Source organism: Pogoniulus pusillus, chromosome Z, assembly GCF_015220805.1.
Source record: "Pogoniulus pusillus isolate bPogPus1 chromosome Z, bPogPus1.pri, whole genome shotgun sequence".
Taxonomy (NCBI): Eukaryota; Metazoa; Chordata; class Aves; order Piciformes; family Lybiidae; genus Pogoniulus; species Pogoniulus pusillus.
In genome coordinates, this window is record NC_087309.1 from 26758270 (window position 1) to 26785188 (window position 26919).

The 26919-nt window shown below is 43.1% G+C and overlaps 2 protein-coding genes across 2 annotated transcripts in view; both read right to left on the bottom strand.

Moving 5' to 3' along the window:
- The window catches only part of EPG5 (ectopic P-granules 5 autophagy tethering factor), a 67627-nt gene extending 49462 nt beyond the window's left edge, over positions 1-18165 (bottom strand). Inside the window, exons 1-11 of the mRNA XM_064139946.1 lie at positions 18081-18165; positions 13715-14644; positions 11711-11954; positions 7951-8087; positions 7270-7377; positions 6381-6454; positions 4032-4137; positions 3298-3412; positions 2572-2722; positions 1323-1478; positions 825-982 (exon numbers count right to left, since the gene is read on the bottom strand). Of these exons, the coding sequence (XP_063996016.1) occupies positions 825-982; positions 1323-1478; positions 2572-2722; positions 3298-3412; positions 4032-4137; positions 6381-6454; positions 7270-7377; positions 7951-8087; positions 11711-11954; positions 13715-14644; positions 18081-18134 (2233 nt within the window). The 5' untranslated portion in view covers positions 18135-18165. The remainder of the gene's footprint in view (positions 1-824; positions 983-1322; positions 1479-2571; positions 2723-3297; positions 3413-4031; positions 4138-6380; positions 6455-7269; positions 7378-7950; positions 8088-11710; positions 11955-13714; positions 14645-18080) is intronic.
- Positions 18166-20227: 2062 nt separating this feature from the next.
- PSTPIP2 (proline-serine-threonine phosphatase interacting protein 2) overlaps positions 20228-26919 on the bottom strand; it is a 34423-nt gene continuing 27731 nt past the window's right edge. The window contains exons 10-15 of the mRNA XM_064176658.1: positions 26675-26773; positions 26096-26192; positions 23905-23986; positions 22340-22374; positions 21784-21841; positions 20228-21586 (exon numbers count right to left, since the gene is read on the bottom strand). Coding sequence (XP_064032728.1) covers positions 21792-21841; positions 22340-22374; positions 23905-23986; positions 26096-26192; positions 26675-26773 — 363 coding nt within the window. The 3' untranslated portion in view covers positions 20228-21586; positions 21784-21791. The remainder of the gene's footprint in view (positions 21587-21783; positions 21842-22339; positions 22375-23904; positions 23987-26095; positions 26193-26674; positions 26774-26919) is intronic.

A 26919-nucleotide genomic window follows, 5' to 3' on the forward strand; every position in this document is an offset into this window, starting at 1 on the left:
TAGAATTGACAGAGTGCGACTGACACTCTGCAGACAGCAAAGAGGCTGTGAAGTAAGGAGGCTACTGGTTTGTTTACCTGTCTCCCTGTCAATCAAGTCCTGAAATATTTTCCATGGAGGCAGCACGAAAGGGAAAGCAGCATTCCAGCTGGCTTCTAAATAACTCTGCTATAGCTGAAGCCACCACAGTCACTATGGAGATCAACAAGGACAGAAGTCAAGGGGAAATAGAAAGAAAAGGTGTCATATTGACACAACAAGCATAGAAATGAGATAAGGAAAATATCTGTAGCTGTGGAAGATAAGCAGGTGTCCCACAATGTAAGCTACTTAAGCCAAAACTCACATATTTAAGGTGGGAGGCAGGGGTAAAAGGATAACTAGAGTAATTCTAAAACAACTGACATCTCACAAAAAAATAAAACACTAACAAAACAAACAACATGCCCCAACCTTAAGTGATACAAAATTCTTTATTTTAGGGTTTAAACCTCACTTTCCCAATGCTATCAAGAGTCAAGGTGGGACCAGACACAATATACAAGATGTATCTACTGCATAGCACTTACAGGTCTCTCAAGAAGTCAGTAGCAATCACTGTTAGACAGGAAATTAGGAGGACAGTAGATCCAACAATTCCCATTAAGATGAGTTTCAACAAACAAATACTGAAACACCATTAACTGCCCAAAACACTTCTAAGGCCTCTGGACCAGTTATGCTGCTAAGAGTATTTTTGACAATGCCCTCTGCAAGGATTTAGACCTGTAATGGATGCAGCAGTAGCCAAGACAACTATAAATGGTTCTGTGTAGGAATTCTACCTTTGAGTCTTTGTTTGCAGTCAGCAGGTTGTAGAGTAGAGCAGAGTTTTTCCAGGTGCTCACTGTCTGCACAGTGCATGACAAAGAAGAGCCTCCAAAGCATGTTGCTGGACAAGGTTCCATAAGGCATCTCAGACATGAACAACCAGACTCCCAACCTGTTGGATTTAAACAGATGGAAAAAAGCCTGATAAATTCTAACATCTGAGAAAGAGACATATGGGAGAGATGTGAGTATAACAGAATTAGGAAAGTGAGAATGTGTCTTCACATCTCAAATTGAATTAACTTTGGGTTGAATTGAACAAGTCCCCAGAGCTGCTGACAGCTGCTAGAATACAAGGAATAATTCCTCCTCATCTCAAAGCTGCAAATACACTGAAAACCTCTGCACACTGCAGTCTTGTTTAAACCATAAAATAGTTAAAGCTGATATAAATCTGCTTCAAATACCAAACTCCTAGATAAAGCCAATATCAATCACATGAGGCAGCCTACCTTTTTGCCTTCAAAACATGTAGAACAGCTCTGAAAAACAGCTCATCAAACTCCAACTGCAATTTTTCCATCGAGTAGGGATGTGCTACTGATCCATATTGTTTATTGCCACTTACGTACTGAGCCCAGTGGTCGCTCACATGACAAAGTGTCATCCTACACAGTGGAAGCAAGTTGAAAAAGGATCATTGAGTGCATTACTACCATACGAAAAGACAGACATGTGCAACTAGATCAGCCTAGACACAAGACACTATCAACCTTTGCTCTCTAGTTTCCAGAGATTTCAATATAAATAGTACTTACTTCTATTGTTCAAATAAGGTCAGTCTAAAATGCCTTGTATCCTTCCTTGGTTTTGCAAGTGAACAATGCATAGTATTCTGTTACACCAAATTACTTTTTGTGAGAACTTTGGAGTCTTAAGTAATCATAGAGTCAGTTAGGGTTGGAAAGGACCACAAGGGTCATCTAGTTCCAACTCCCCTGCCATGGGCAGGGGCACCCTACCATAGATCAGGGTATCATGATCCTGTATGATGAAATGGCAATACATGCAAAAAGCTTATACAGAATAACCAACTGACAAAGTTATTGTTCTAATAGCACCAATGAATGATTTAACTGTATCCCCCTGCCTTAACGTTCAAAAAAACTCATATAAATTAACTGCTGGAGATTTATAAACAAGGACCAACTTTTGGGTTTCAGTTATATTTGTGTACTGCAATATGCAATTATCAAGAGCCAAATTAAAACTCTACAACAATTTTAGGTAACAAGAGAATGAAAGCACTAATACTGGTCATAAACAGGGGTGACCTGAGAAACTGTTGGATTTCAGTGACTTCCCAAGACAAGCCTAAGCACATCCCTGAAGAGAGTAAGCCTGGTGTTCCATAGCTCATCTGGCTCCTCTGTACACATAGCATTTAGATTGTGCAGTTCCCCATTTCACACTTTAGAGTCAAAAACTCTAGAATTTCAGATTTCCAGACTGGCTACCCCTAAACTGACCAACTCAGAGCAAAACCTACCCAAGAACTGTTTGGATTTTTGCTTTGTTTAGGTTGTTGGCATTGTTTTTTGTGTTTCTTTCATGGTTGTTTGGGGTTTTTTTTACCTGGGTTTTGGGGGTTTGCTGGTCATTTTTTAGGGTCTTGTTTGTTTTTGTTTTAGAAGCGCTGAACTTTAAATCAGACTGCATGAAAAAGATTGAACCACATCACATAAAAAGATATTCTCTTACTTGATTAGCTGACCAATTCGCTTCACAAACTGCCGGTACCGTGCTCTGTTAAATGTTTCTAATCCCACAGACAGAAGTTCCACCAAGGAGTTTGCAAAAGCAAAAATCTTCATCATTTCCTGGGGAGCTGTTTTTTCAGGAAAATAAGCACCTAAGAGCAAGATGGAAAATCAAGTCTCAAAAACAAAAATTATGAATTCTGGATTTAAGTAACTTAACTACTCAAAGCAATAATCTACCATACAGCTGGCAAGTAATTCATTGTTTGCTGCAAACACAATAAACTGAAATTTATGTTTTATTTGTGAACAATATGAAGGTATATTAAAAAAAAAACCAAACTATTCCAGTTATAAGATCTCCAGCAAGCAATTAATCTTAGTCCAGAGATTTCAGAAAATAAACAATAAATAAATAATTGGAGAAAAATATAGCTAAGAGGTGAAGGGTAAAGTTTGTTCTGAAAGCACATCTGTGAGTATAGCTACTAAGCAGATCAAAGATAAAGGAAAAGGATTGTATGCTGGTACTGCTAGAAACTTAAGTTATCCCATACATGCAGAATGCAGCTCCATCTCTTCTACTTAACCGGCAAGCTGTTATACAGATTCATTACTACTTTGCTCAGAGACTCTTAATGATGCAGCAACATTCGTGGCAGGTTTAGACATTAGTACAACTAGTATAGAGAAGACAGATTGTCAGCTTCTTCAGCAGCTGATTTACCTCCACACTTAAACCCCAGAAACTGCTGAAAGAGTTCTTGAAATGGAAACTGTGACAACAGGGCAATCAAGTCATCTTCGAAAAGCAGAACCCAGCTTGTTTCAGGATCTTCATCCTATAGCCAAAATAGGGTCACTCTTAGCAGCTTTACAATGGTAAAAGGGCTTCATTAACATTCTCATTACAGTTTACAAGAGGAAAACAAATAATGCACAAACTCTCATTCACACACAAACAACAGGCTCCTAAATTCCCTTTCTGTGCTGCTACACAAAAGTCCCTACCTGCTGGAAAACAGAAGCAGAGGCAATATTGTGTTAGTCCAACCTAGCTTCTGAAGAAAAGCACCTATTCAGAGACAGTTCCATGCTCCTTTTCACAGAATCACAGAATGTCAGGGGCCGGAAGGGACCTCGAAGGATCATCTAGTCCAGCCCCCCTGACAGAGTAGGATCACCCGTACCAGATCACACAGGCATGTGACCAGGCAGGTTTTGAGTATCTCCAGACAGGGAGACTCTATGCATGCAATAGATCCAATGTTTAAAAGATACTGTTAATATGCATTCCTGGAAGGTACTGTATCTAAAATTATATCAGAGAGGAGAATAAAATGAGATCAACAGTTTGAATTACACTTTTAAAATGAACAATTCAGCTTTTTCTTCTTCACAAAAATCAATACAATAAGCCTGGACAAAAGCACAAAGTGTGTGTGTGTGGGAATTCTGTACCTCTTCTCCTCCTTCATCTACTAGGGTCCAGTTTCCAGATTCTTTCCCAGATGAAGAACTTTTCCTTTCGTCTGGTTTCATATGGCACATGAAGTCAATCCTATTTCTGATTTAAAGTGAAAAATCAAGTTCAGAAAAACTAGGAAGTTAAAATTTTGTATTAAGATTAAAAAAAAACAGATACAAGAACAAGAAATTAACCTGTCATAAAGCTGAAGGGCAGACACAGACTTGCCAGATGTTGGTCAATAACCAGCTAAGTATGAGCCAGCAATGTGCCCAGGTGGCCAAGAGAGCCAACAGCATTCTGGCCTGCATCAGAAGCACTGTGGCCACCAGGACTAGGGGACTGATCATTCCACTTCACTCAGTACTAGTGGGTCTGCATGTTGAATACTGTGTTCAGTTTTGAGCCCCTCACTACTAAAAGATATCGAGGTACTGGACCATGTCCAAAAGAAAACAATAAAGCTGTGTTCTAGACCCTTCATCAGTCTTAGGAGGACTGTCTGGAATTGTTTAATCTGGTGAAAAGGAGGTTGAGGTGAGATCCTATTGCTCTCTACAGCTAACTGACTGGAGGTTGTAGTGAGCAATAAGACAAAAGGAAATGGCCACATGTTGCACCAGGGGAGGTTTACACTGGACCTAAGGAAAAAACGTTTGTCAAGCTCTGGAACAGGTTGCCCAGGGAAGTGATGGGAGTCATTGTTCATGAACCATTTAAAAGAAATATTAATGTGGTGCTTGGAGGTAGCTTTAGTAGTGAATTTGGCAATGTTAGTCTACAGCTGGACTCAGTGATATGAAGGGTTCTTTCCAACTTAAATGATTCTATGGTTCTAAATCATTAGACATCTTTCAAGACTTGTACTAATCTGCTCTATTCAGCAATTAATCTCCCAAGAAATATTCTGACCAACATTAAACGCTATCAACCCTGCAGAGCAAGTGAATCTAAATACTAAAGAAATAGCACTCTTCTTGTAAACATCTAAGAACAATCCTTTAAGAAAAAAAAAGTGTACTGTTCAGAACAAGTACTTTACAACAACCGTTTATAAGCCTGTCACCTGGTGCAGGTGCAGAATAAACGTAGGCCAGCTCCAGTATACCATTTTCATAGCTGCATTAGCAGCACACTTAATCATTGTTAGCAAGCTACCACAGAAAAGCTACTTCCAGAAAAGAGCTGTCTCGAAACAAGCCAGGTCAAATTCCATGTATTAGAGCACCTTAAACTGGTCTAATCCACCACTCGAATATTAGTTTTCAGACTCTGTTCTATGCAAATCCTTAGTGATTAAGACATGCCAGCAAGTTAAAAAGGCAAAAAGCTTTATATAGAAGACAAAACCCCGATACTCAATTTTCTGCTAACTTGAAATGTAGAAGCAGAACTCTGCACCCAGCACCACAAAACTTCAGCACACTATCACTCTCCTGATCTTCTTGCACTTATACTGATAGTATGAACACCAAAATACAAGTTTTAACATCTAGATTTCACAAACCACATTAGGAGTTCAAACTGCACCAATGGCAGACAAGTATCACCTCTTTCACCAATAAGCACAGCCATTGTGGGGGCTCTGAATTCTTGAAGTTTAGAGCTGTAAGCACCACTTTAGACACCTTAAGTTAGCCCTTGATCCAAACTAAAAATACACTGGCAATACACACACCTCCAGGACACACTATGCTCCATGCAGCTCTAGATAGGGTATATGAAACCAAAGTGCTTTAAAATACAAATCTCCAATAAACAGGAGTTACATTTAACATAGACTATCAAGATCAGAGTGACAATCCTAAATACTAGCAGCTTGATTATTTGACATAAGCATTTGAACAGGCTTGGAGACAAGTTACACACTTAATTGGAAGCACATAACAGCTTTCACTAGTGACTGATGTCATTAACTAGTTTCACCAAGCACCACATATTCCTTCTAGGTAACAAAAAGGACAAAAACTAAGGACCCAAACCAGCATATACCAGTTGAGCAAATCCAGGGACTTCTGTAACAGAGAGGGCATCACGCATGGTAAAAACTCTTGCCTACAAGTCACAGTAACAGAACATGCAGGCATGCCAGTCTTCACAAGTTATCTGGCAGATAAAAACAATCTGCATCATGCTGTGCACAGTAGGACAAGGTACTGCCACAGCTGTATTTTAAGATGAAAGAGTAAAGAGAGTTTGAAGTAAACTCCAAATACCTTATTCACACCTGCTTTTGTGACTATGCCTGCAATAAACTTTCAGACTTTTAGAAGCAGATCATGTGTCATGTTTTCTACTCTTCAGTCATCAGAACATGTTTATAAAATCAGACTCATACTTACTTGACAGGAGACATAAGCAAGGCAAGAGACTGCATGAAATGAAAGACACCTGATGGGTTATCCAAGACTTTGATCTGCAAAATATTAAGAGTTGTCCAAATAAGTACTCACTTGAAATTAAAAGAGAGGGGGAAACAAAAGAAGGAGAAAAAAAAATAAACCATCAAAAAAGACAAATTCTATTTCACATATACTTCTGGGCACCAGAAAGAACTGGGATGTTGTATACGGGGGAAGTTACGATCCTACATTAGATTAATGGTTGAGCTTAATCTTAAGGGTCTTTTCCAATAGAAACAATTCCATGATCCTGTTTTATGGTTTTACTTCATTGCTTGCCTTTCCTACTAGTAACTGCAATCTTTTACCTACAGTTATTGTGTCTCTCAGAGAAGTAAAATGTTCTTTGCAAGAACACTGGTGCCTTTCCAAATATTTCTGCCCTCTCAATCTACACAAATTTACTTTCTTTTGCTCTTGAAATTATCCAACTAATAAATACACTTTCCAGGAGAACTGGTTCTATGTCAACACGCAGAATATAAAAATCTGTTCTTCCTCATGCCTTAAACATCACAGAGCTGCCTCCAATCTCACTTTTATCATATACAGTTGCTGCTCCAGGTATAAATATTCTTCCCATCTCTTGGAGACCACTTCCAAAACCTGCTGCTCCATGAGGCCTTGAAGCACACCATGGGTAAAGAATAAGAAGTATGTTATCCTCCTAACATGTTTGGGATGGTAACCTTGAAAGAACCCTTACTGTTATCATGATTCCATGCACTTGAAAACATGGTGCAGGTCATGTGGGATTGAGTAGCAGCAAAACACTCTTCTCCTCCCATTCCCACTCCCAGCTTTCTGATAAAGAACTAAAAATTCACACCTGAATGAATGGACAAGCCCACTCACTGATCCCAGCTGGACATCGAAGGATGTGGTTCAACAGAAAGAGATGGTCACCTGGGCAGCCAATTCTCTGCAACACTGACACCTAAAAAAGATAAATACATTGGAATCTTGTAAACAGTTCCGAGGCTCACTCCTTTAGTTACTCTTGCTAACTAGAGTAACACTTGTTTTTTTATTATTTCTCTTCCCATGTTAACAATTCTCAGAGCAAGTTACAGGAGAACAGTATTTAGTAGTCTGCTTGCTTGGCTTATGAGCCACAAACTGTTCTCTTTGGTTTAGAAAAACTAGTTATTTTACATTGCATTAAAAATAAGTTTATTTAGAAATCAGCATGAATAGAATTTTCTCAAAAATAGCAAGCCTGAATAGTTTTACATTCAAAATAAGTAAAAGCATAAGGAATACTAAGTCCACCCTCAGCAGTGCTGGGCACTCAGGTGCCAGTCCTCATTTATGCTGCTGACCTCCAATGACTTCATCAGACATGGGAATTCATTCTACAGATTCACTAACAGATTCTGTTCAAGTAGAGCAAACCCAAATAAGTTATCACACACAGTACAGCAAAATAAGCAGTAACACTTTCAGAAAAGAGTCCAAAATCCATCCCATGTGCTGGATCAAACAACCATATCCATGCTCAGCCCCTCACCAGTCTTTGAAGCCACATGAGAAGGTCACTCTGAAACTGGGGATCTTCCATAACTCTGCGAGTAAAACTGAAGAGGACACTGATACACTCCTTCAAGTGGCCTAGGTCTGAAGAAAGATTTTCTGACTGCTTTGAAACTGTAAATTAAAAACAGAATTAAAAAGATTTCATGAGCAGCTCTCAAAATGGTAGTATAAGTAGTGGCTTTGGGGCTACACAGAAAACTTGCTCTCTGCATCTACAGATGCTAAGATTTTTCAACATAGCTGCTTGTTGAATTTTACAAAGAATAAACACTTCAGTACTTTATTTAAGTTTACAATTACAAGTATATGGTCACTCTCATAAAAGGCCTTCCCTCAATATAAACTTTGTGAGAAACATCATAGAATCAACCAGCTTGGAAAAGACCTCCAAGATCATCCAGTCCAACCTGGCACCCAGACCTATCCAATCAACTAGACCATGGCACTAAGTGCCTCATCCAGGCTTTTCTGGAACACCTCCAGAGATAGTGACTCTACCACCTCCCTGGGCAGCCCATTCCAATGGCAAATGACTCTCTCTGGGAAGAACTTCCTCCTAACATCCAGCCTAGACTTCCTCTGGCACAACTTGAGACTGTGTCCCCTTGTTCTGTTGCTGGTCGCCTGGCAGAAGAGACCAACCCCCACTTGGCTACAGCCTCCCTTCAGGTAGTTGTAGACAGCAATGAGGTCACCCCTGAGCCTCCTCTTCTCCAGGCTAAACAACCCCAGTTCCCTCAGCCTCTCCTCATAGGGTTTGTGTTCCAGGCCTTTCACCAGCTTTGTTGCCCTTCTCTGGACACCTTTCAGCACCTCAATATTTCTCTTGAATTGAGGAGCCCAGAACTGGACACAGCACTCAAGGTGTGGCCTGAGCAGTGTTGAGTACAGGGGAAGAATAACCTCCCCCATCCTACTGGCCACACTGATGCAGGCCAGGATGCCATTGGGTGTCTTGGCCACCTGGGCACACTGCTGCCTCATCTTCAGCCTACTATCTACCAGCACCCCCAGGTCCATCACTTACTATGCACACAAACTTCCTGGGAAGTAAAGGGCAAAGGGTTTAACAAGGAGGACTAACAAAGATAAATATTTTTCTGGGCAGAAAGGGGAGGAATACTTTAGCTACAAGACTGTATTGATACTAACCCAAGTAAGTGATACATTTTAGGATGAAAACCAAAAAGGTTTCCAAGTATTAGAGCTGTGAAACTTCAAATGTTCTTCCAATAGGAAGGAAAGCAGGAAAAATACCCAGCTGGCTTTGAAAACTTGCTGGGAAGACTGTCTCATATGCTGCCTTTGACAACAAAAGATTGTTGTCAGCCCCTAGATGTCCCATCCCACTCAGGGCTCCTCTACAAGCAGGGGTCCTTAAACTACAGCCCGCGGGCTGGATACGGCCCCCCAGGGTCCTCAATCCGTCCTGCCGGGAGTTGCGGGGGAAAGCAAGCATCCACATGCGCAAGCCTCCGCAGCCCCCAAGCACCTGCCGGGACCGGGCTGGAACCAGCGCCTCGTCCTCGACCTGCCCTCCTCCATGAGGCGCCTCTCGGCTAGGAACCGCGCCGCCGCCGCCCCGCCCCTCTCCTCCTATTTCTCATGGGCACTCGACGAAAGCAATGAAGTTCGAGATTCTGCACAACCTCTAATTTTCATTCGTGGGCCAAATGATTCTTTCGAAGTCACAGAGGAGCTTGCTACGCTGAAAAGCATCAAAGGAACAACTACAGGAGAAGATATCTATGAGAAAGTTTGCCCAACTATGAACGATTTGGAGCTGGACTGGAGTAAACTATCCAATGTGACAACTGATGGTGCTCCTAGCGTGGTGGGGTCCATGAAAGCAGTGGTTGCACGCATTAACAAAGAGATGGACAAACGCAACCATTCACATCTAATAGCCATACACTGCATCGTCCACCAACAAGCACTGTGTTGTAAATCACTGAAGCTGGACTCTGCCATGAAAATTGTGGTTTATTGTGTTAACTTCATTAGAGCTCATGCACTAAACCACAGACAGTTTCAGGAATTTGTCTGAGCTAAATGTTGCCTATGAAGATATTCTGTACCACAGAGAAGTCCGTCGGCTGAGTCCAGGGAGAGTTTTGAAATGATTTTATGACTTACTTCCACAGGTTTATGATTTTATGCTTTCTAAAAACAAAGAAGTACCAGAGCTCAAAGATGCAGAATGGAAATGGTACCTCGCATTTCTGACAGCTGTAGCAGAGCTACTCAGCAATTTCAATGTCCAACTTCAAGGAAAGGGGAAGCTCATCTGTTGGGGTTTGAGCAGAATCAGGCAAAACTGAATAGTCTGAGAAAATAAGTAAGGATTGAGTAACTGAACTGACAAGGAGGCACAGCTGCAGATGGGTAGCCTTGGGAGGCCGGCAGAGAAGCTGAGGGAGTTCTGAGCTGTGCGAGAAGGTAGGATGCTCAGCCCTGGGAACAAGCAATGTTATGGCTAAGTTCTTGCAAAGGGGGTAGTTGGTCAGGTCTGCCTCTCTGCATGTGGACAGCCCATCTCTGCTTTGTAAGTCTATCAAAAGTACACGCCCCCTACCGAACTCCACTATATAGGTTCATGATGAGTTTCAATAAACAGATTGACCATTATGCATCACATTGGTCTAAACCCAGTGTCTCTCCCTCTCCCATGTGGCCTAGAAGAGAGGCCAACTCGACACTCATCTGTGGTATATATTCATATGTGAAAGCATTTCAAGTCAAATCAGACCTGCTCATTAACCAAGCAAAAGAGGAAAACTTCTGCCATCTCCCCACAACTTAAAACCTGCCTGCAGGAAAACCAGCAATTGCATTCCCAAACAAAACATGTATGGATGTACTAAAAATGTTGCAAAAGGAGTTTCAAACAAGATTTAAAGAACTTCGTCTCCATGAACAGGACACAGCTTTTCTGGAACCCATTTTCTGTTGACATTGAAACTGTTGATTTGATTTACCAAATGGAATTGGCTGAACTACAGACTTGTGACTCGCTGAAAGATGCATTCAAATCAAGCAGCCTTACTAATTTCTATGCATTTCTCCCCTCAGAGACATAGCACAATCTCAGGAACCATGCACTCAAAACTGCAGCCATCTTTGACAGCATCTATGTCTGTGAGCAGACTTTTTCCCAAATGAAACATCTGAAATCTCCAATCAGATCCAGACAAACTGATGAATGAACACTTGCATCACTTGCTACAACTAGCAGTGACAAATATGGAACCTAACATTGACCATCTCATTGGCCAAAAGCAGACCCATAGCTCACGCTGAAATATTATTTGTTTTTTGTTGATTACAATTGTTCTTCATTTTAAATATTGCATTCGTTTTCCTGGTTTTTGTGCACTACTACAAATAAAATATGTGCAGTGTGTATAGGAATTCTTACATTTTTTTCCAAACTACAGTCTGGCCCCCAACAGTGTCTGAGGGACACTGAACCGGCCCCCTGCTTAAAAAAGTTCGAGGACCCCTGCTCGACAGCAACCAGTGGCAGCTTTCACTCTCCAGGTGAATAAGTAAAGAAAATTGGAGATCTCCCTGTGAGAAAGGTTTCACCAATCCCTACACAAGATTAGCAGGCTTTACTATCAGTGAAAAAATACTCCAGCAAACAAACTTCACCACAAGACCCCAAAACAGCAGGTGAACAAAGCACTGGGCACCCTAATTAACATGGGGAGCAGTCCAGATCAGCAACACACCTTGTTCTTGCTGCTGAAGAGCCACCGATCTCAGCAGAGATGAGCTGCTTAGCAATCTGTAGACATATGACTCCACTTGCAGTCGGGACAACACCGAAGTGTATGAGTGCAGAGCCAGTGTCTGATGCACATGCTCTGCTTTGGCTTCAAACAGCTTTTTCAGCTCCGCCAACACACCTTCATTCAGCTCCACTGTCTGGTAGCGATGGTGTCCAGTCACTTTGCACTGATCTGCACAGACACCCTGAAAACAAATAAATTATTTTATTTCTGTCACTTTGTTGGTTTGAATGCGCTTACAAAAAATAACTTTGACGTAACTGTCTCCTCCAGAGGTTTCAAAGCTTTTATGAAGAGGGACACTTGACAGGTGGGAAAGACAAGAATGTCAGAACACCCTACCTACATTTTTGAGCTGATTACTGAAGAATCTATATTCAGTTTTGGAAATAATTACTCTGTAAATCCTCAACAGCTCAGATTTAGAAACAGACATGAAACTGCTTGTCTGTATTACTAATAGATGTGAATAAAACCATGTCACTCTACCCCCACTGGGCACAACTACTTCTCAGTTTACAGTTTAGCATCAACATTTGGATCTGCTATTTTAGAGCTAAAATACATCGTGCAAAAAAAAAAAATTTCAAAGCTCCTAGAACTAATAGTTATAGAAATCCTGCATTTTACACTTCAAATTTTCAGAAATTAAGGATACTCATCTTTTCTCAAATCTGGAATTAAAAGCTGAGGTCAGTCTTCCTCTGCCCTACCTCAAATTCTTCATGACAAGCAAACCACAACATATAACATTTCTGTTACTCTTTTATGCAAATAAGAAACATGCTTTGGAGCCAGCACTCTGGAAGCTCAGCCTGAAAGTATTCCTCCGTTTCATAATTTAGTAGAGTAAGAACTTATAATTGGTATAAAAGAAATTTTTTTTCTAGGCATACAATAAACACAGAGCGAACCAAAATGGAATACACCATGCAGCAAGTTCAGCCAACTGTGTGATGCTCAGTGGGGACGTAAGGGCAAAGCCAAAATTGCTTTCTGTGTAGATCAATAGAAAGTCAAGAGTTCACCAAAGTTCAGAGTTATTCTGCAGGAAATACAGACTCAAATCTATTTAGTGGATGTCTGTCTCAGCTCTAACAGAATGCATAAGAGAGGCACTGCACTCACAGAGAGCAGTGGAAGCCACAACATACACAAGTACTTAGCACCCTTGTACAGTTTTGGTGATGTGTCAGCTATAAACAGCATTTGAGTGCCTGAACAATTTCATTCACTCCCACTGCAATGTACAGCTCCAAAAACAAGTGATATGGGTCTGAGAGAAAACTCTTTTGATGGGTGCCCCAGAGACCTCCACAGACCACTCTCATTTGCAGACAGCAATGCTATAGAGTACCATGACTGCTCTGTAAGTAACCAAAAGCACAGCTTTAATTATGGAACAACAGTTCCTAGAAGTAAATGGACTTCACACTCCCTGTCCTTTTGAGCAACATGATCACCCACGAGCATGAAATCAGCACTTCTGAAGCTGCCAGCTCTGATGGCAAGACAGTCAGGAACGATGTCAATGAAAACTGTCACTATAGGCAGCCAGCCAGATGGAAGGGACATTACCACTACAATAATTCTGAACTCTTCCTCCACCACATATGCCCTGCATTTACTTGGGAGTACTGTAACAAACTTCACTGGACACTACAGCTCATTCTGACTGACTACAGACACTAGTCTGACTCCCAAAAGAGATGACTAACAGAAATCCCACTTTGCTATACTCATCAGATCTTAAAAATCAAACAACTAACTGTCTTAAATCTCAACAGAATAATAATATGAAGTACTGGGTGTACAGTACAGGAGACAAAGGCTATCATCTCTTGGGGGAAAACCACCTATGTATGGTAAACTTGACTGACAAGTAAAATAAATGCTTGGAATTATATCCAGTTCAGGTTCAAAAAGTAGCCTCAGCAACAGCACCTGCACAGTTCTCTGTTCTTCTTTAAACGTCCATAATCTCCCCTTAACATTTTGGCAGTCTGTTGCCATAGCCTGCAACTCTGCCTCAGCCAACAACAGCTGCTTCCTGCAGCGCATGTAGTTCAGAAGCAGTTCATAGAATTCATGCCTGTCTTGATGGGCAACACTTTCAAATTCCTCTGTGTAGGAGTCAACATTCTCCAACCATGAACATGGCTCAAAAATTTTCAGCTGTTCTCTGGTAAATGGCACCAGTTCTGGTTCAGTTGGGAGCTCTGGATATAGCCTTTCATTGTGCAAGAGTGGTTTCACTGCTATGATGGTTGGTCTCTCACAGGGTAACTCAGCCGACAAGTCTCGGTAAGATGGTTTCAATCCCAAACGCTGAACATATGCTTTGGATTTCTCAGAGACCTGAGAGATACTAAGAAGTTTCTCTGAAGAACAGACAAGAGGATTTTTAACATCTTGTACACTTCCAGTTTCTTTGTCCTGTATCAAGCCCACTGCTGTCTGAGAGCCAGCAGCACTGGAATGAAAGGTACTACTCAATAAATCAGAGTTTCTTGACTTGCTAGCAACTGCCTCCACAGGGCTGTGAGATGTGTCCAACTTGCTTTTTCCACTCTTCTTAACACCCCCCTCACACTCCTCATGGGAAAGAGCAGCTTTGAACTCTTCCACCTCTGTGGGAGCCTTCAGAGTCACTGCTGAAGATCCTTCACTTGCTGAAGATGAATTACTCTGCGGGACATCACACACATCAGTTTTTCCATCCTCCACTTCATCACTGAGCTGAATTTCTGTAAATTCTCTGTGATGTTCCACTTGCACTTTGCTAGCTTGTGAAGACACTTCTGCCACAGGAGCGAGAAAGACATTATCAGACTCTTGGATTTGGGACTCCTCACTGCCTTTTTTCTTTTTTTCCTAGGGAAAAAGAAACATACTATTAGTGACACATCCAACAAATCTCTCCTCTGATCTTACATGCCAAAATCTAGCATCACAAAACTAGTATTTATCAATATCTAAACTCCGAAAGTAACAAATTTAATTTCATAATATTAAAGGCAAACCCAAATGTACAAACCACAGTGTTATTTAGCTGCTTTTTGAAGTCGGCTAAAGAACACAGACTATCAGCATCTGTTTTCTTGATAAGTTCTTGAACAATGCTTCAATATTTCTGTGTAAAAAGCTGTGAATATCATATGGCACAATGTTTCATTAGCTTATCAAAGAATCAAACTAAGGAGACTCTGGCCTCTAAAAAGTCACTAGGTTTCACCACATTACCAATACTTTTTTTTTTCTAAGCTACTTTGTGATTCATCTTAAGTTTTACAGAAATATTTCAGTGAGTAGAAAAAAAAATTCAAAAAAGTAATTTCAGAACAAAGGCTGTCCTGAAAGCACCCGCTAGTTACATTCTATAACCACACCACCACCTGCACAATGACTGAAAGGTCTGTTTACAATAGGTATTACACATTAAAGATGCAGAAAATCTTAGCAATGACATTAAAATTGTAAATCAATTGTGCATTTTTAAACTGAAAACAGTTTGGGCACAATTACTTCCCATAAACCTAGTCTAAGCTTTAGGCTAGCCTCCCTCCCAAGATGCAGCATGGGAAATACTGCTGCACAGGAAATCAAAGATTTTGTCAATTTGTAAATCATTTGCCAATTTTTAAAATAAAAACTGGCACAGTGTTTCACCAGTTTATTAGGAACAAAACTAGGAAGAGATAGGTTACAGCGCTCCAGTTTTGAATGACCCAGATAATAAAACAAAGAACACCACTGAAATAGAAAATGTTCTCAATATTTCTCCATAACTGGGAAAAAGATGATTGCTTTTGAAAGGGGCTGACAGTATCACATACACTTTCATTGAACATCTGACACAGCTTTGCCTTATGAGAAAGCACACACAAAAACAGATCAAATTAAGGCCCTGGCTAACATTGTTCTCAAGCCTAATTTTACTTCACGTACTCACAGCTCCTTCACAAAATGGCAGTCCACAGTCTTTGCTTTCAGACTCTGCTTTCCAGTACATCAAAAACAGTAAATGCTTCTGATTTCAAAATAGATCAAAACACACCCTAAGGCTAGCTAAAACTATAGGTGAGAGGTCAAAATTAGAGGAGCACAATTCATTAACCTAGGGCTTGTTGTTATAATATACATCTCCTGACAGCTAAGCCAAACTCAGTAATTTTCACAAGATACTGTACTGCAGATCATATTTTTGACAGTGTATTGATCCACACATTTCACAAACACACACTGGTCCCTCCTCCCCTCCAATCTCAGAGTTTCATCTTTCAGAATTAGTATAGAAGAAACTCTCTTTCAGTAGTATACTCTATTCCTCCCAAATATTACTGTTAGATAAAACAGTTTCTGTTAAAATTTACAAACTGCCTCTTAGTTCTCACTTTCCATGGGAAAAAAAAAAACCTAAATGTTAACAGCAACTTCACGTGAGAAAAGATGACAGAAATAAGGTTCTGTTTTAACATGAAAGCAAAGCCTGCTGTTCCTTCTTTTAAGGCCTTACCCCTTAAGTTAGAGGATGCCTGCTCATTAGCCTCGTCTCATGCCTCACCATTCTCGTCTCCTAGCATGTCAGTGAATGACGCCTCAGGCTCTAAAGGCACCTAGTATTTTCCAAGAAACATCTCTGGAGTAACCGAGTGCTGCCAACCCATACACACATACACACTGCATCATCCTCATCAGCCCCAGGTTCACTGGTTTTCCAACCTTACTGTGTCTGAATCAGCCTAGTATTACTGATGTTGGACAAGCTTAACTTCAGGGCTATTATTTTCAAAGAGCTTTGGGCTTCGTTTCACTACTTGGCAGCTCTGCAATCGAGCACCCTTTTTCCCAGATCACAAGAATTTCAGCTTTTCAAAGGATTACATCTGTTTCTGAGGCACAGGAACAGAAGATCTTAATGTGACCAAGTCCCAGAATACTTCTACACATTAACAGAGGTGAACATAACAACAGCAACAAAAATATCAAGAACGGGTAATGTGTAACTCTGAAGGATTCTGGATTCTCACATGTGACATCACCAGTGAATTGTTTCACAGTGAATTACACCTCGAAGAGACAACCAAGGACAGCGGCCGCTGGAGTCACTATACACGTGTTGGTAATGACCTCCCGGGTGTCATCCGTGACTCACTGCCTTCCTGCAGTCAACTGATCCTCTTAAGCAACACTCCTAAGACCTGACTGCCTTCTGCATACTACAGGGCTGAATCAAAACAAAAACAATGACACGTACACTCTTCTCCGATTGTTTTTCTCTCCAATTTTACTTGCCTTGAATTCAGTGATCACTGCCATTGTTGGCACTTAGCTCCAACCCTTATTTTACAGAACAGTGGTCAATTAACGATTTATTTTCCAAGCACCTTTACAGCAAAGCAAACCTTTTTTCAATGCCTTTGCTCTACGTGGTGCAGTTTACAATATGCAGAGGTTAAGCACTCAGGGAAACATTTCCATTTTGACTCAACTCTGTAGCAAGGTATTTCAGTACAGATCATTCCCACACACTACTGAAATTCTGTGTAGCATAACTGCAAGGAATGCAAAACCTTCAGAAAGCTGTCAGTACCAACATAAACCAGGAACACATAAAAGGATTAAGACCCAGGAAGCATGATACTTGACAACTAATGAAGAACAAACATTGTCATTTGTTTTGAGTATTACAAAGTCATACCTATATATGCAATATGCATTAAGACTGACATGCCACACTACACTAAAACACTACTGATTGCTGGAAGGTTCTGCTGCTCGACGTCTTCACCTCAGAAGCAAATCTGCCTGCCTCACTATGCAAAGCCATTTGACAAGGCCATGAGCTATAGAAGCTAAGAGCTTCTTTACTCCTGTTTACAGAACTGGACCTATCACACTCTTCACCGGGCAGCCAGTTACTCTAAAGCTTATAACGCCTCGGAAAAGCGCTGCTATTCAAAGTTCTTTCGAGCACCTTTTCTCTGACCGAACTGCTTTCAGCAAAAGGAGAGTAACAGACACGGATACAAACACGGCCTAGAGCTGGAAGCTTTTCCACTACTGTAAAAAAAGTAACTAAAAGAGTAACTCAAACACTAGTCAAAGTCCCTGACACTAACACTCTCCCATCACCTGCCCATTTATTACACTAAGCCCCCCTGGCTGCAGCCACCGCCGCCTGTATCCGCCACAAACGGAGGCGGCACCGACAAACCCGCAGCCGGGGCAAGGCCCGCCGCACCACGACGGTGGAAAGACATCGTGAAGCACCCGCCCTGTGACCCACTCTGGTCCCAGCCCCCCTTACCTTAGGCCTACTTTTGGTGCGGGTCTTGCGGGGGACCCTCACAACCTCAGCCATAGTCACCGCCCGCTACGGTGGGTACGAGCCCAGCTTCCGCGGGCAGCGGCGGCAGCGGCGGGAATGCCCCACCCCCGGGCGCCCTCGGCCAATCGGCGGTGCGGGACTACGGGTGGCACGGAGGGACGTGTCGAGACGCAACGCGTATTCTCTGTAGCGGCCGGGAAGGGACGGGCTCCCCCGTGAGGATTCATGAAGATGCCGGACTCCACTGCAGGGGCCTGGGAGGAGGTCACGTTCCTCTATAAGGGCCTGCATGGTGGTAAGGTTTGTCTATAGGGGTCAGGCTTCCCTGTAGGCCCTTGTGGGAAGGCCATGCAGCTACTAGAGGGACTCTGGAGAAGCCAAACTTCCACTGCTGGGGATGAGCAGTGGGAGGTATCTTCCACCTGCACATGGCAAGACCTGGAACTGCCACTGCAGTAGCGCTGCCTGTCCTGTGTTACCTGAGGCTTCTCCAGACACAGTGGGGCTGCTGGTTTGGTCCACGGGTCCAGGCATCACAGTCCCTCTTATCCGTTTTCTGGCACCCAGCTGTTCCCACGGAGGAGTGGACGGAGACGAGCACAAGTCCTTCTGAGAGCAGAAATTACTTCTTCCAAGTTTCCAGACAGATGAGCTCCTGAAGAGCTCAGGCTCACCTTGCAGCAGACATGGTGATCGAGGAGTTAATGATTTGAACTAAATACACTCCATTGTGCCACGTATTTAAGGCTTAAGAAGCCTCTATTTTATTACTGTAATCTATAATGTGTACTATCCGTGCAAAACTGTACATGGCAGGGGTGTATTAATCTGAGCAGAAGCCTGTTGCACATTCGAGTCGGTGATCCCTCGGGTGCAGGGCTGTGCTGTGCTTGCACAAGGCCACTGGCCACAAGGTGAGCTCAGCCATTTCACAGTAATGGGGAACCTGCAGGCAGCTCATCTGCCTGAACCTGCCTGTAGTCAGCAAGTTCTCATGTGAACTTGCCTGTAGAGTCTCCTTCTTGGAGACTTTCAAAACCTGCCTCTATCCATTCCTTTGTGGTCTGCCCTAGGTTGTCTTTCTTGCTTTCAGCAGTTTTGGACTAATGATCTCTAGAGGTCCCTTTCAACCCCTAACATGCTGCAATTCTTTGAACTTCCTTTACAAAGAGAGTTGCTTTCTTGTGTTAATATATGTATTAGCCCACAGGATCAAAAAGGGGGAGCTATGTCCAGTTCTGCCCAAAAGTGAGCGGCCCAGCATCTGAAGGTAGACAAGATTTTACTTCTGTATTCCATCTTCTCACTCTGCCTTGCTGAAGCAGTTGTCTTAGTAAGGCACTTGTTATCTCTCTCCCTAAGAGGCACCCTGGGGAGGGAAAGCAGCAGCTCTAGAGCTGCACAGTGTCTCCAGGGCAGCTAGGCACTTCCATAGGGTTCTGGAGGGAGGCCAGGCCCTTGGATAGATGCCTTTGAGGATACTTAACCAAGAGGCCTGAGAGGAAGACAAGGTCTTTTGCACTGCTTGGAAGACAACTAGGCCAATGAAGATACTGAAGATGAAATGTCATTTACTACTCTTGGGCACACAGACTTGCTTTCCAGTAGCTCCATGTCTGGGCTCTCCTATTCCAAGCCAGGGTGGTTTGCTTGGTTTTAGGTCTGTTCAAACTGTGTATTCCAAGTACCCGTATGTTAGAATTATTTCTAAGCATTCAGTGAATGTGCAAACCAAGTTTCAGTGTCATTGGGACCTCTGCATCCAGTAAAGCCTACCACTAGTCAGCTGAAAAATCCCAATAAAGAAACCATGCAATGTATTGTTGAGCAGATACTTTTCCAAGAGAAACAGTCCTGTGTGGTCTGCAGTTCACACCTAATCACAACTACTTGCTCTCAAGCCAGTCTTCCTTAGGGTGTTCTCTCACACAGACATCTTGGTACTAAGCAAGTACTGAAAGAAAGGCTGAGCAAGGATATTCTCTTGTATGCATCTTTCCAGGAGAGGTAACTCACACCACCCAAGGATCTTAGGATGCTTCAAAGGTGTATCAGCCTCACCCCCAACAGAAAGTGAATGTGACCACCTTGAAAAAACAACATACCCAGCACATGAGTCACGAAACTTCTTTTTAAAATATGCATTTAATGAAGTAAGACTACAGGATGCTTGTTCAGAAGAATATTTTTATGCTTGATCTTTCAGAAATAAAAGAGAACAACTGATTCCTTGATGTGCACGTCGCACAGTTCATTATATTGCAGCAGGACAGATGTTAAAGCTCACCATGTATGATCTTCTCCACACATGGAAACAGAATGAAAGCGCCAGGGACTATGTGGGATACACTGAAGTGATGCAGATTCAATTTTAAGAACATCATACAACTAGTAACTTCTTTGCCTCCAAAGTTAGTCACCTGGCACATGGTTTAGACAGCTAAATGGTGTGCTGGTCCCTGTGTCCAATGTCATGTGACACTGAGAAGCTGTTAAGCAACCCTGCACACAGGGACTTCAGAAAGACTAGCAGCCCTGAGCTACTTGAGCTTCTGAATCATATACACAGTAACAAAAAGGGGGCAAACTTTGAGGAGACCTGGCCAGAAAACCCATTTCATGGCTCCAGCCCAACATTAGTAGTCAACTTTGCATCCAGTGATTTATATAATCAGAACAAATCCAAAGTTTAGGGATTCCCAGGAACTAATCAAATGAAGGTCTACAGAGCGTACCAGGGGCAAGGTATACCATGAACGTGAAAAAATGCAAGCCACTCATTGGAGAGGTGGTTGGAAGAGCAGACAAACTTCCTTCAGATCCTCAGTGTTGTAGGGTGTGGGATTTCCCAGCATGTGTGTGACAGCACAGCCTCTCCCTAGGTAGCTGCACTGCAGACTGCTGTACCCTAGTACTGAAGGCAAATCAGCCTTCAGTATCCGCACTTAAGCCTGGAGCACTTCTACTGCTAAGCCAGACATGCTGTAACTACTGGTGCTCCTTTAAGTAAGCTCCCTGAGAGACAGGGACAAAAACCTAAATTGTGAGGTTAATCACTGTTAATGTAGGATTTCAGAAACAAGCAAAAGCATAACCTGAGATCTGAATTTGCTATATATCCCCTGAAAACAAGCCAGCATGGCCAAGTCACAGTGCAGAGCTCCTCTTGCCACTTGTGATTTCGTAGTTATCTGGAAAGTGGGAGACTTCAACTTCTCCCATATAGCTTCTGATGAAGAACTTCTCACAGCAACCCATCACTTATACTCCTTTTTATCCCATGAGTGTGAAGACAGGACATCCATGCAAAGGGTTTGCTGATCAAAGGCACAGATTTTTTTTGTAGGCACTTTCTTGAATGTACAAATAATTATTAGCATTCTCAAATACTTTCTTTAAAAACTTCAGCTGTGTGTGGCCAAGAAAACTGGAGACACCACCTCTGTCATGCTGGCTAGACCAACAGTATCTTCTGCCTGGAGAACCTACAAAACAGGATGAACAATGACTAAACCACACTGCCAGTTCAGACAAGTGATGGGAGGGCTGGCATGATCATCACTCCCAGCTGGTCATCTCAAAATGTCATCCCTTAACTGGTGGCTTTTCTTTCTCATATTTCCCTCCTCTGTGTAGCTACATCTCATATTAAATCACTTCTTCATCAAATGGGAGTACTTACTGTGGTTATTAGTGATTTATCAAGCTGTAACCGTCAACTGTGGCATAATCAGGCTCACCTGAAACACATAGGACTAAAAAATTAGGTCTGCTCTTGAAAAGTGGCCATTACAAGACTTCATACAGGACAGAAACACCACCTATGTTAAAGAGATTGGAGGCAAAACAGAATGAAGCTCAAATAATTACTTGATTTGACAAAGGACCAAAGCAGGACCCCATTTTAGAAGTCCTGCTGCAGTATCTCATCACTGAAGTGTCACTAGGAATGATACAGCTCCTGCTGTTGAAACAAAGATTCAAACTGCAGAAACTGAAGATTCCAATCTTAGACATCCTTAAGTTTAGAAACACCTAGGCATGGGGCTTTAGTCTGAGCTTCTCCTGGGTAAAACTTTGCCTCCAAAGTCAGCAACCAATTTCTTGGTATCTTTCATTGGGGACCAGACTGAAAGCACGATTTAAAACAATCCCTTTAGAGAGCTAAAGCTTATGACCTGATGCAGAGCAGAGAAATCCTCTGGAGGGCCAGAAATTCCATAAAGCAAACAGCTCACCTGGAGCACTGGTCGGGGTGGGTAGAGGTCCCCTCCTGTACAGAAGGAAACACAGCGCTGAAGATCTCCATGGCACCAGGACTCTCATTGCCCTCACTCTGCATGCCCCAGCTACCCCCCTACCCAACCCAGAGCTGGTGGGAGGGCAAGAGAGTTAGCCAGCCTGAGGTTTGTGGAGATCTGACACACAGCACATGTCACATTCTGACCCAAATGAGTTAACGTCTCAAACGTTGTGTGAGGCAATGTGGAAGGCTACTTTGCAGTTAGGACAAACATGGAACAAAATACGCCAGCTCAGGAGGGTTTGGAATACACTGGATGATGGATGGACTCATCTCCTTCCCAAGCTTGCATGTGTTCCACCAAGACAAGGAAGTCTGCTGCATATTGTGCACTGCTGAAGACCCAAGGAATGGACCAGAAAAGACATCACTGGAAACCTGGGTGGTGACACAGTTCTTTACCTGTTCTCTCTCACTCTCTTTCTCTCTCTCTCTCTCTCTCCCTCCCCCTTTCTCTTAGACACATCATGTGCATATACAGACAACTTCAGTCAGGTAGTTCACAACTAAATATGTTTTTGTATGGACCTATGGTGTAAGTCTCTTAATTTCATCCAAATGGATCATTAAATCTCTCCCTTTCTTCTCCTTCCTCTTGAGTCAAATGGGATGTGGCAGCATGCCATGGTGGGCTCACTACCAAAAGCCATCTTTGCAAACATGGGAATTGATGCTGATGCAGTGAGAGAGAGAAAAAATGAACTAAAAACAGTAATTTGGGAGATCATCCACAAGTATGCCTCAGGGCACTTTTAGATAACTGTGTCCAGAGTGAGATGTCGGAAAGTCCTAACTAGACGGGGCTTCTCTCCCACCAGGACAAGCGAAATAGAACACTCATTTTTAGCAACAGTCTTTAGCCCTGAATCTTTGTCTTCCATCTGGAAGCAGTATCCTTCACTCTTGTCTTCCCTGCCCACCTTCTGCCCCGGGAATGAATTCAGCTTTGCTTTTTATCCTTTTCCCCAAACACACTTTTAACTGTCCCAGGTCTCCTCAAGCAAACAGACCACATGGAGAACCATGCAGTGAAGAGCCCAGAACATTTCATCCTGGTGTTTCATCCCTGCTTTAGAAGTGAGCTCAGAGGAAGTCATGAAATTCAATATTCCTCAGGGCTGCCTTGCTTTTCATCAGTCCAAGCATCACAGGCCCCCACCTCCACATCAAGGACTTCTAGAGTAGGATTGATACAAGAGAAAATTAGCAGATTCTCACCACAAACACTTTCAAAATAAGATTATGAACCATAAAAAGTGAGAAGTTAGTCCGAAAATGGGGAACAAAAACCTCTGGGCTTGAAGGGATCCTTGAACAGCTTATAGTAGGCAGTACATCAGCATAACTGCTGCTGCAAAAAGTGATGAACTACATTGCATGTAACGTATTTTCCTCTAATACTCCCAAGTCAAGCTTCCAGTAGACTGAAAGCACCAAAGTACGTTTTTTGGGGGGTAGAGCACCATTTTCAATGATGATTGCACATATTATGTCCCTTACCTTGATATAGGTACAGTAATCGGACTTCTCACAGCAGGTGCATTTCTCTGTGTGTTATAGTAGTTTTCATAAACAACAGGAGCTAGGAAAAATTAACTATTGTAAAGAACAGAACGAACTATAGTAAAGAAACAGTGGTTTGTTAAGGAGAATAACAAAAATGTTTCTATAAATACATTGATAGCAAAAGAAGGGCCAAGGTCAACCTCCAGTCCTGATTAGATAGAAAGGGGAATATAGTGACAAAGGATGAGGAAAAGGCAGAGGTGCTTAACATCTTCTTTGCCTCAATATTCAGTAGTGGGACAGGTTGTCTCCAGGACAGCTGGACTCATGAACTAGCAGATGGAGCCAGGGACCAGTATAGTCCCCCTGTAATCCACAAGGAAGAAGTAAGGGACCTGCTGAGTCACTTGAATCCTCACAAGTCCATGGGACCAGATGGGATCCATCCTAGGGTGCTGAGAGAACTGGCAGATGAACTGGCCAAGCCACTCTCCATCATTTATCAACAGTCCTGGCTCACTGGAGAGGTGTCCAAAGCCTGGAAGCTGGCCAATGTGATATCCATCCACAAGAAGGGCCAGAAGGAGGAACTGGAAAACTACAGACCTGTCAGCCTGACCTCAGTGCCAAGCAAGGTGATGAAACAGGTCATCTTGAGTGCCATCACAAAGCACCTACAGGATGGCCAAGGGATCAGGCCCAGCCAGCATGGGTTTAGGAAGGATAGCTCCTGTCTCACCAACCTGATCTCCTTTTATTCACCTGGTGAATGTGGGGCAGTCCAGTTTACCCGGACTTCAGCAAAGCCTTTGACACTGTCTGCCACAACAAGCTCCTAGCCAAGCTGGCAGCTCATGGCTTGGACAGATTCACTCTGTGCTGGATCAAGAACTGGCTGGAAGGCTGAGCCCAGAGAGTGGTGGTGAATGGTGCCACATCCAGTTGGCAGCTGTCACTAGTGGTGTTCCCCAAGGATCAGTGCTGGGCCCAGTCCTGTTCAGTATCTTTATTGATGACCTGGACGAGGGGATTGAGTCCAGCATCAGTGAGTTTGCAGATGACACCAAGCTAGGAGCAGGTGTTGATCTGTTGGAAGGTAGGAGAGCCCTGCAGAGGGACCTGGCCAGGCTGGATGGGTGGGCAGAGGCCAATGGGATGAGATTTAACAAGGCCAAGTGCAGGATTCTGCACTTTGGCCACAACAACCCCAAGCAGTGCTGCAGGCCAGGGACAGAGTGGCTGGAGAGCAGCCAGGAAGAAAGGGCTCTGGGGGTACTTACAGATAGTAGGCTGGAGATGAGGCAGCAGTGTGCCCAGGTGGCCAAGAGAGCCAATGGCATCCTGGCCTGCATCAGGAACAGTGTGGCCAGTAGGACAAGGGAGGTTATTCTTGCCCTGTACTCAGCATTGGTCAGGTCACACCTTGAGTATTGTGTCCAGTTCTGGGCCCGTCAATTCAAGAGAGATGTTGAGGTGTTGGAGCATGTCCAGAGAAGGGTGACAAAGCTGGTGAGGGGCTTGGAGCATAAACCCTGTGAGGAGAGGCTGAGGGAGCTGGGGTTGTTTAGCCTGGAGGAGGCTCAGGGGCGACCTCATTGCTGTCTACAACTACCTGAAGGGACACTGTAGCCAGGTGGGGGTTGGTCTCTTCTGCCAGGCAACCAGCAACAAAACAAGAGGACACAGTCTCAAGTTGTGCTGGGGGAGGTATAGGCTGGATATTAGGAAGAAGTTCTTGCCAGAGAGAGTGATTTGCCATTGGAATGGGCTGCCCAGGGAGGTGGTGGAGTCACTGTCCCTGGAGGTGTTCAAGAAAAGCCTGGATGAGGCACTTAGTGCCACGGTATAATTGATTGGTTAGGGCTGGGTGATAGATAGGACTGGATGATCTTGGAGGTCTCTTCCGACGTGGTTGATCCTATGATTCTAATAGACCTTATACAGATGTAAACTACCTGTCACACCAACAGGTGTGCTAAGTCTTCCCACCACTGCGGAAAATGACTAATCAGAAAATCAAGTTACAGAGAGGGGAGATTATCTTTAGGGGATGGTGATAAATGGCAGAGACTAACTAGTGCTGCATGCCAGTGAATGAAAGGAGGAATTTGCTGATGAGAATAACAGCTTAATGAGGAGTACAAGGAAGTCAGCACTACTATGTGAGACTGCACTGAGCTCTTACCTGGAGCCACACTTCCAGTCTTGCGTAAATTTACAAAAAAATCAACATCCTTCTCAATGCTGCACAGTTCCAAACTCTTGCGGATTTCCTCATATTTCTGCAGAAAGGGAATCAAAAGCATCAAGTCAAAAGAGAAGGGTTTTTTCCTGTGGTTTATCATACATAGGGTGAAGGCCCAGTGCTCACCCTGGACACAAGCTTCAATGGTATCATAGAATCATGGAAAGATTTGGGTTGGAAGGGAGCTTTAAAGGTCATTGAGTCCAGCATCTCTGCAGTAAGCAGAGACATCTTCAACTCCATCAGGCTGCTCAGAGCCCAGTCCCACCTCACCTGGAATGTTTCCAGGGCTGGGGCATCTACAACCTCTCTGCATAACCTGTTCCAGTGCTTCAGTCAGCCTCAAAAACTGAGGGAATCCCAGAGAAAATCTCATCTGCGAGAGCTCCGCCAAAATCTTTTGCCTGCACGCTCATGCTCATGTCTGGTGGCCACAGCCCAACTCTGGCATATCACAGCTCAGTGTACAGGAAAGCTTCTCTTTCCAAACAGAATAATGAGCATTTTCATTTGGCATACCTCATCATTCTGCACACAGTCCAGGGAGAGCTGGTTGACATGAAGCCACAGGGCATTGCGAAAGTAGTTGATCCGCTCACACTCCTGACTCTCAAAGAACTGTAATGGCACAGACAAAACAGCCTTAACATCTTTAAAATGAGAGCAAATCTCATCCTCATTGCTTCTTATCTCCAAGTACCACTACAAAGCTGACTGCTGGTGGTTTTCTCCTGTCACAAACATGGAAACCGTGAGTATTCCAG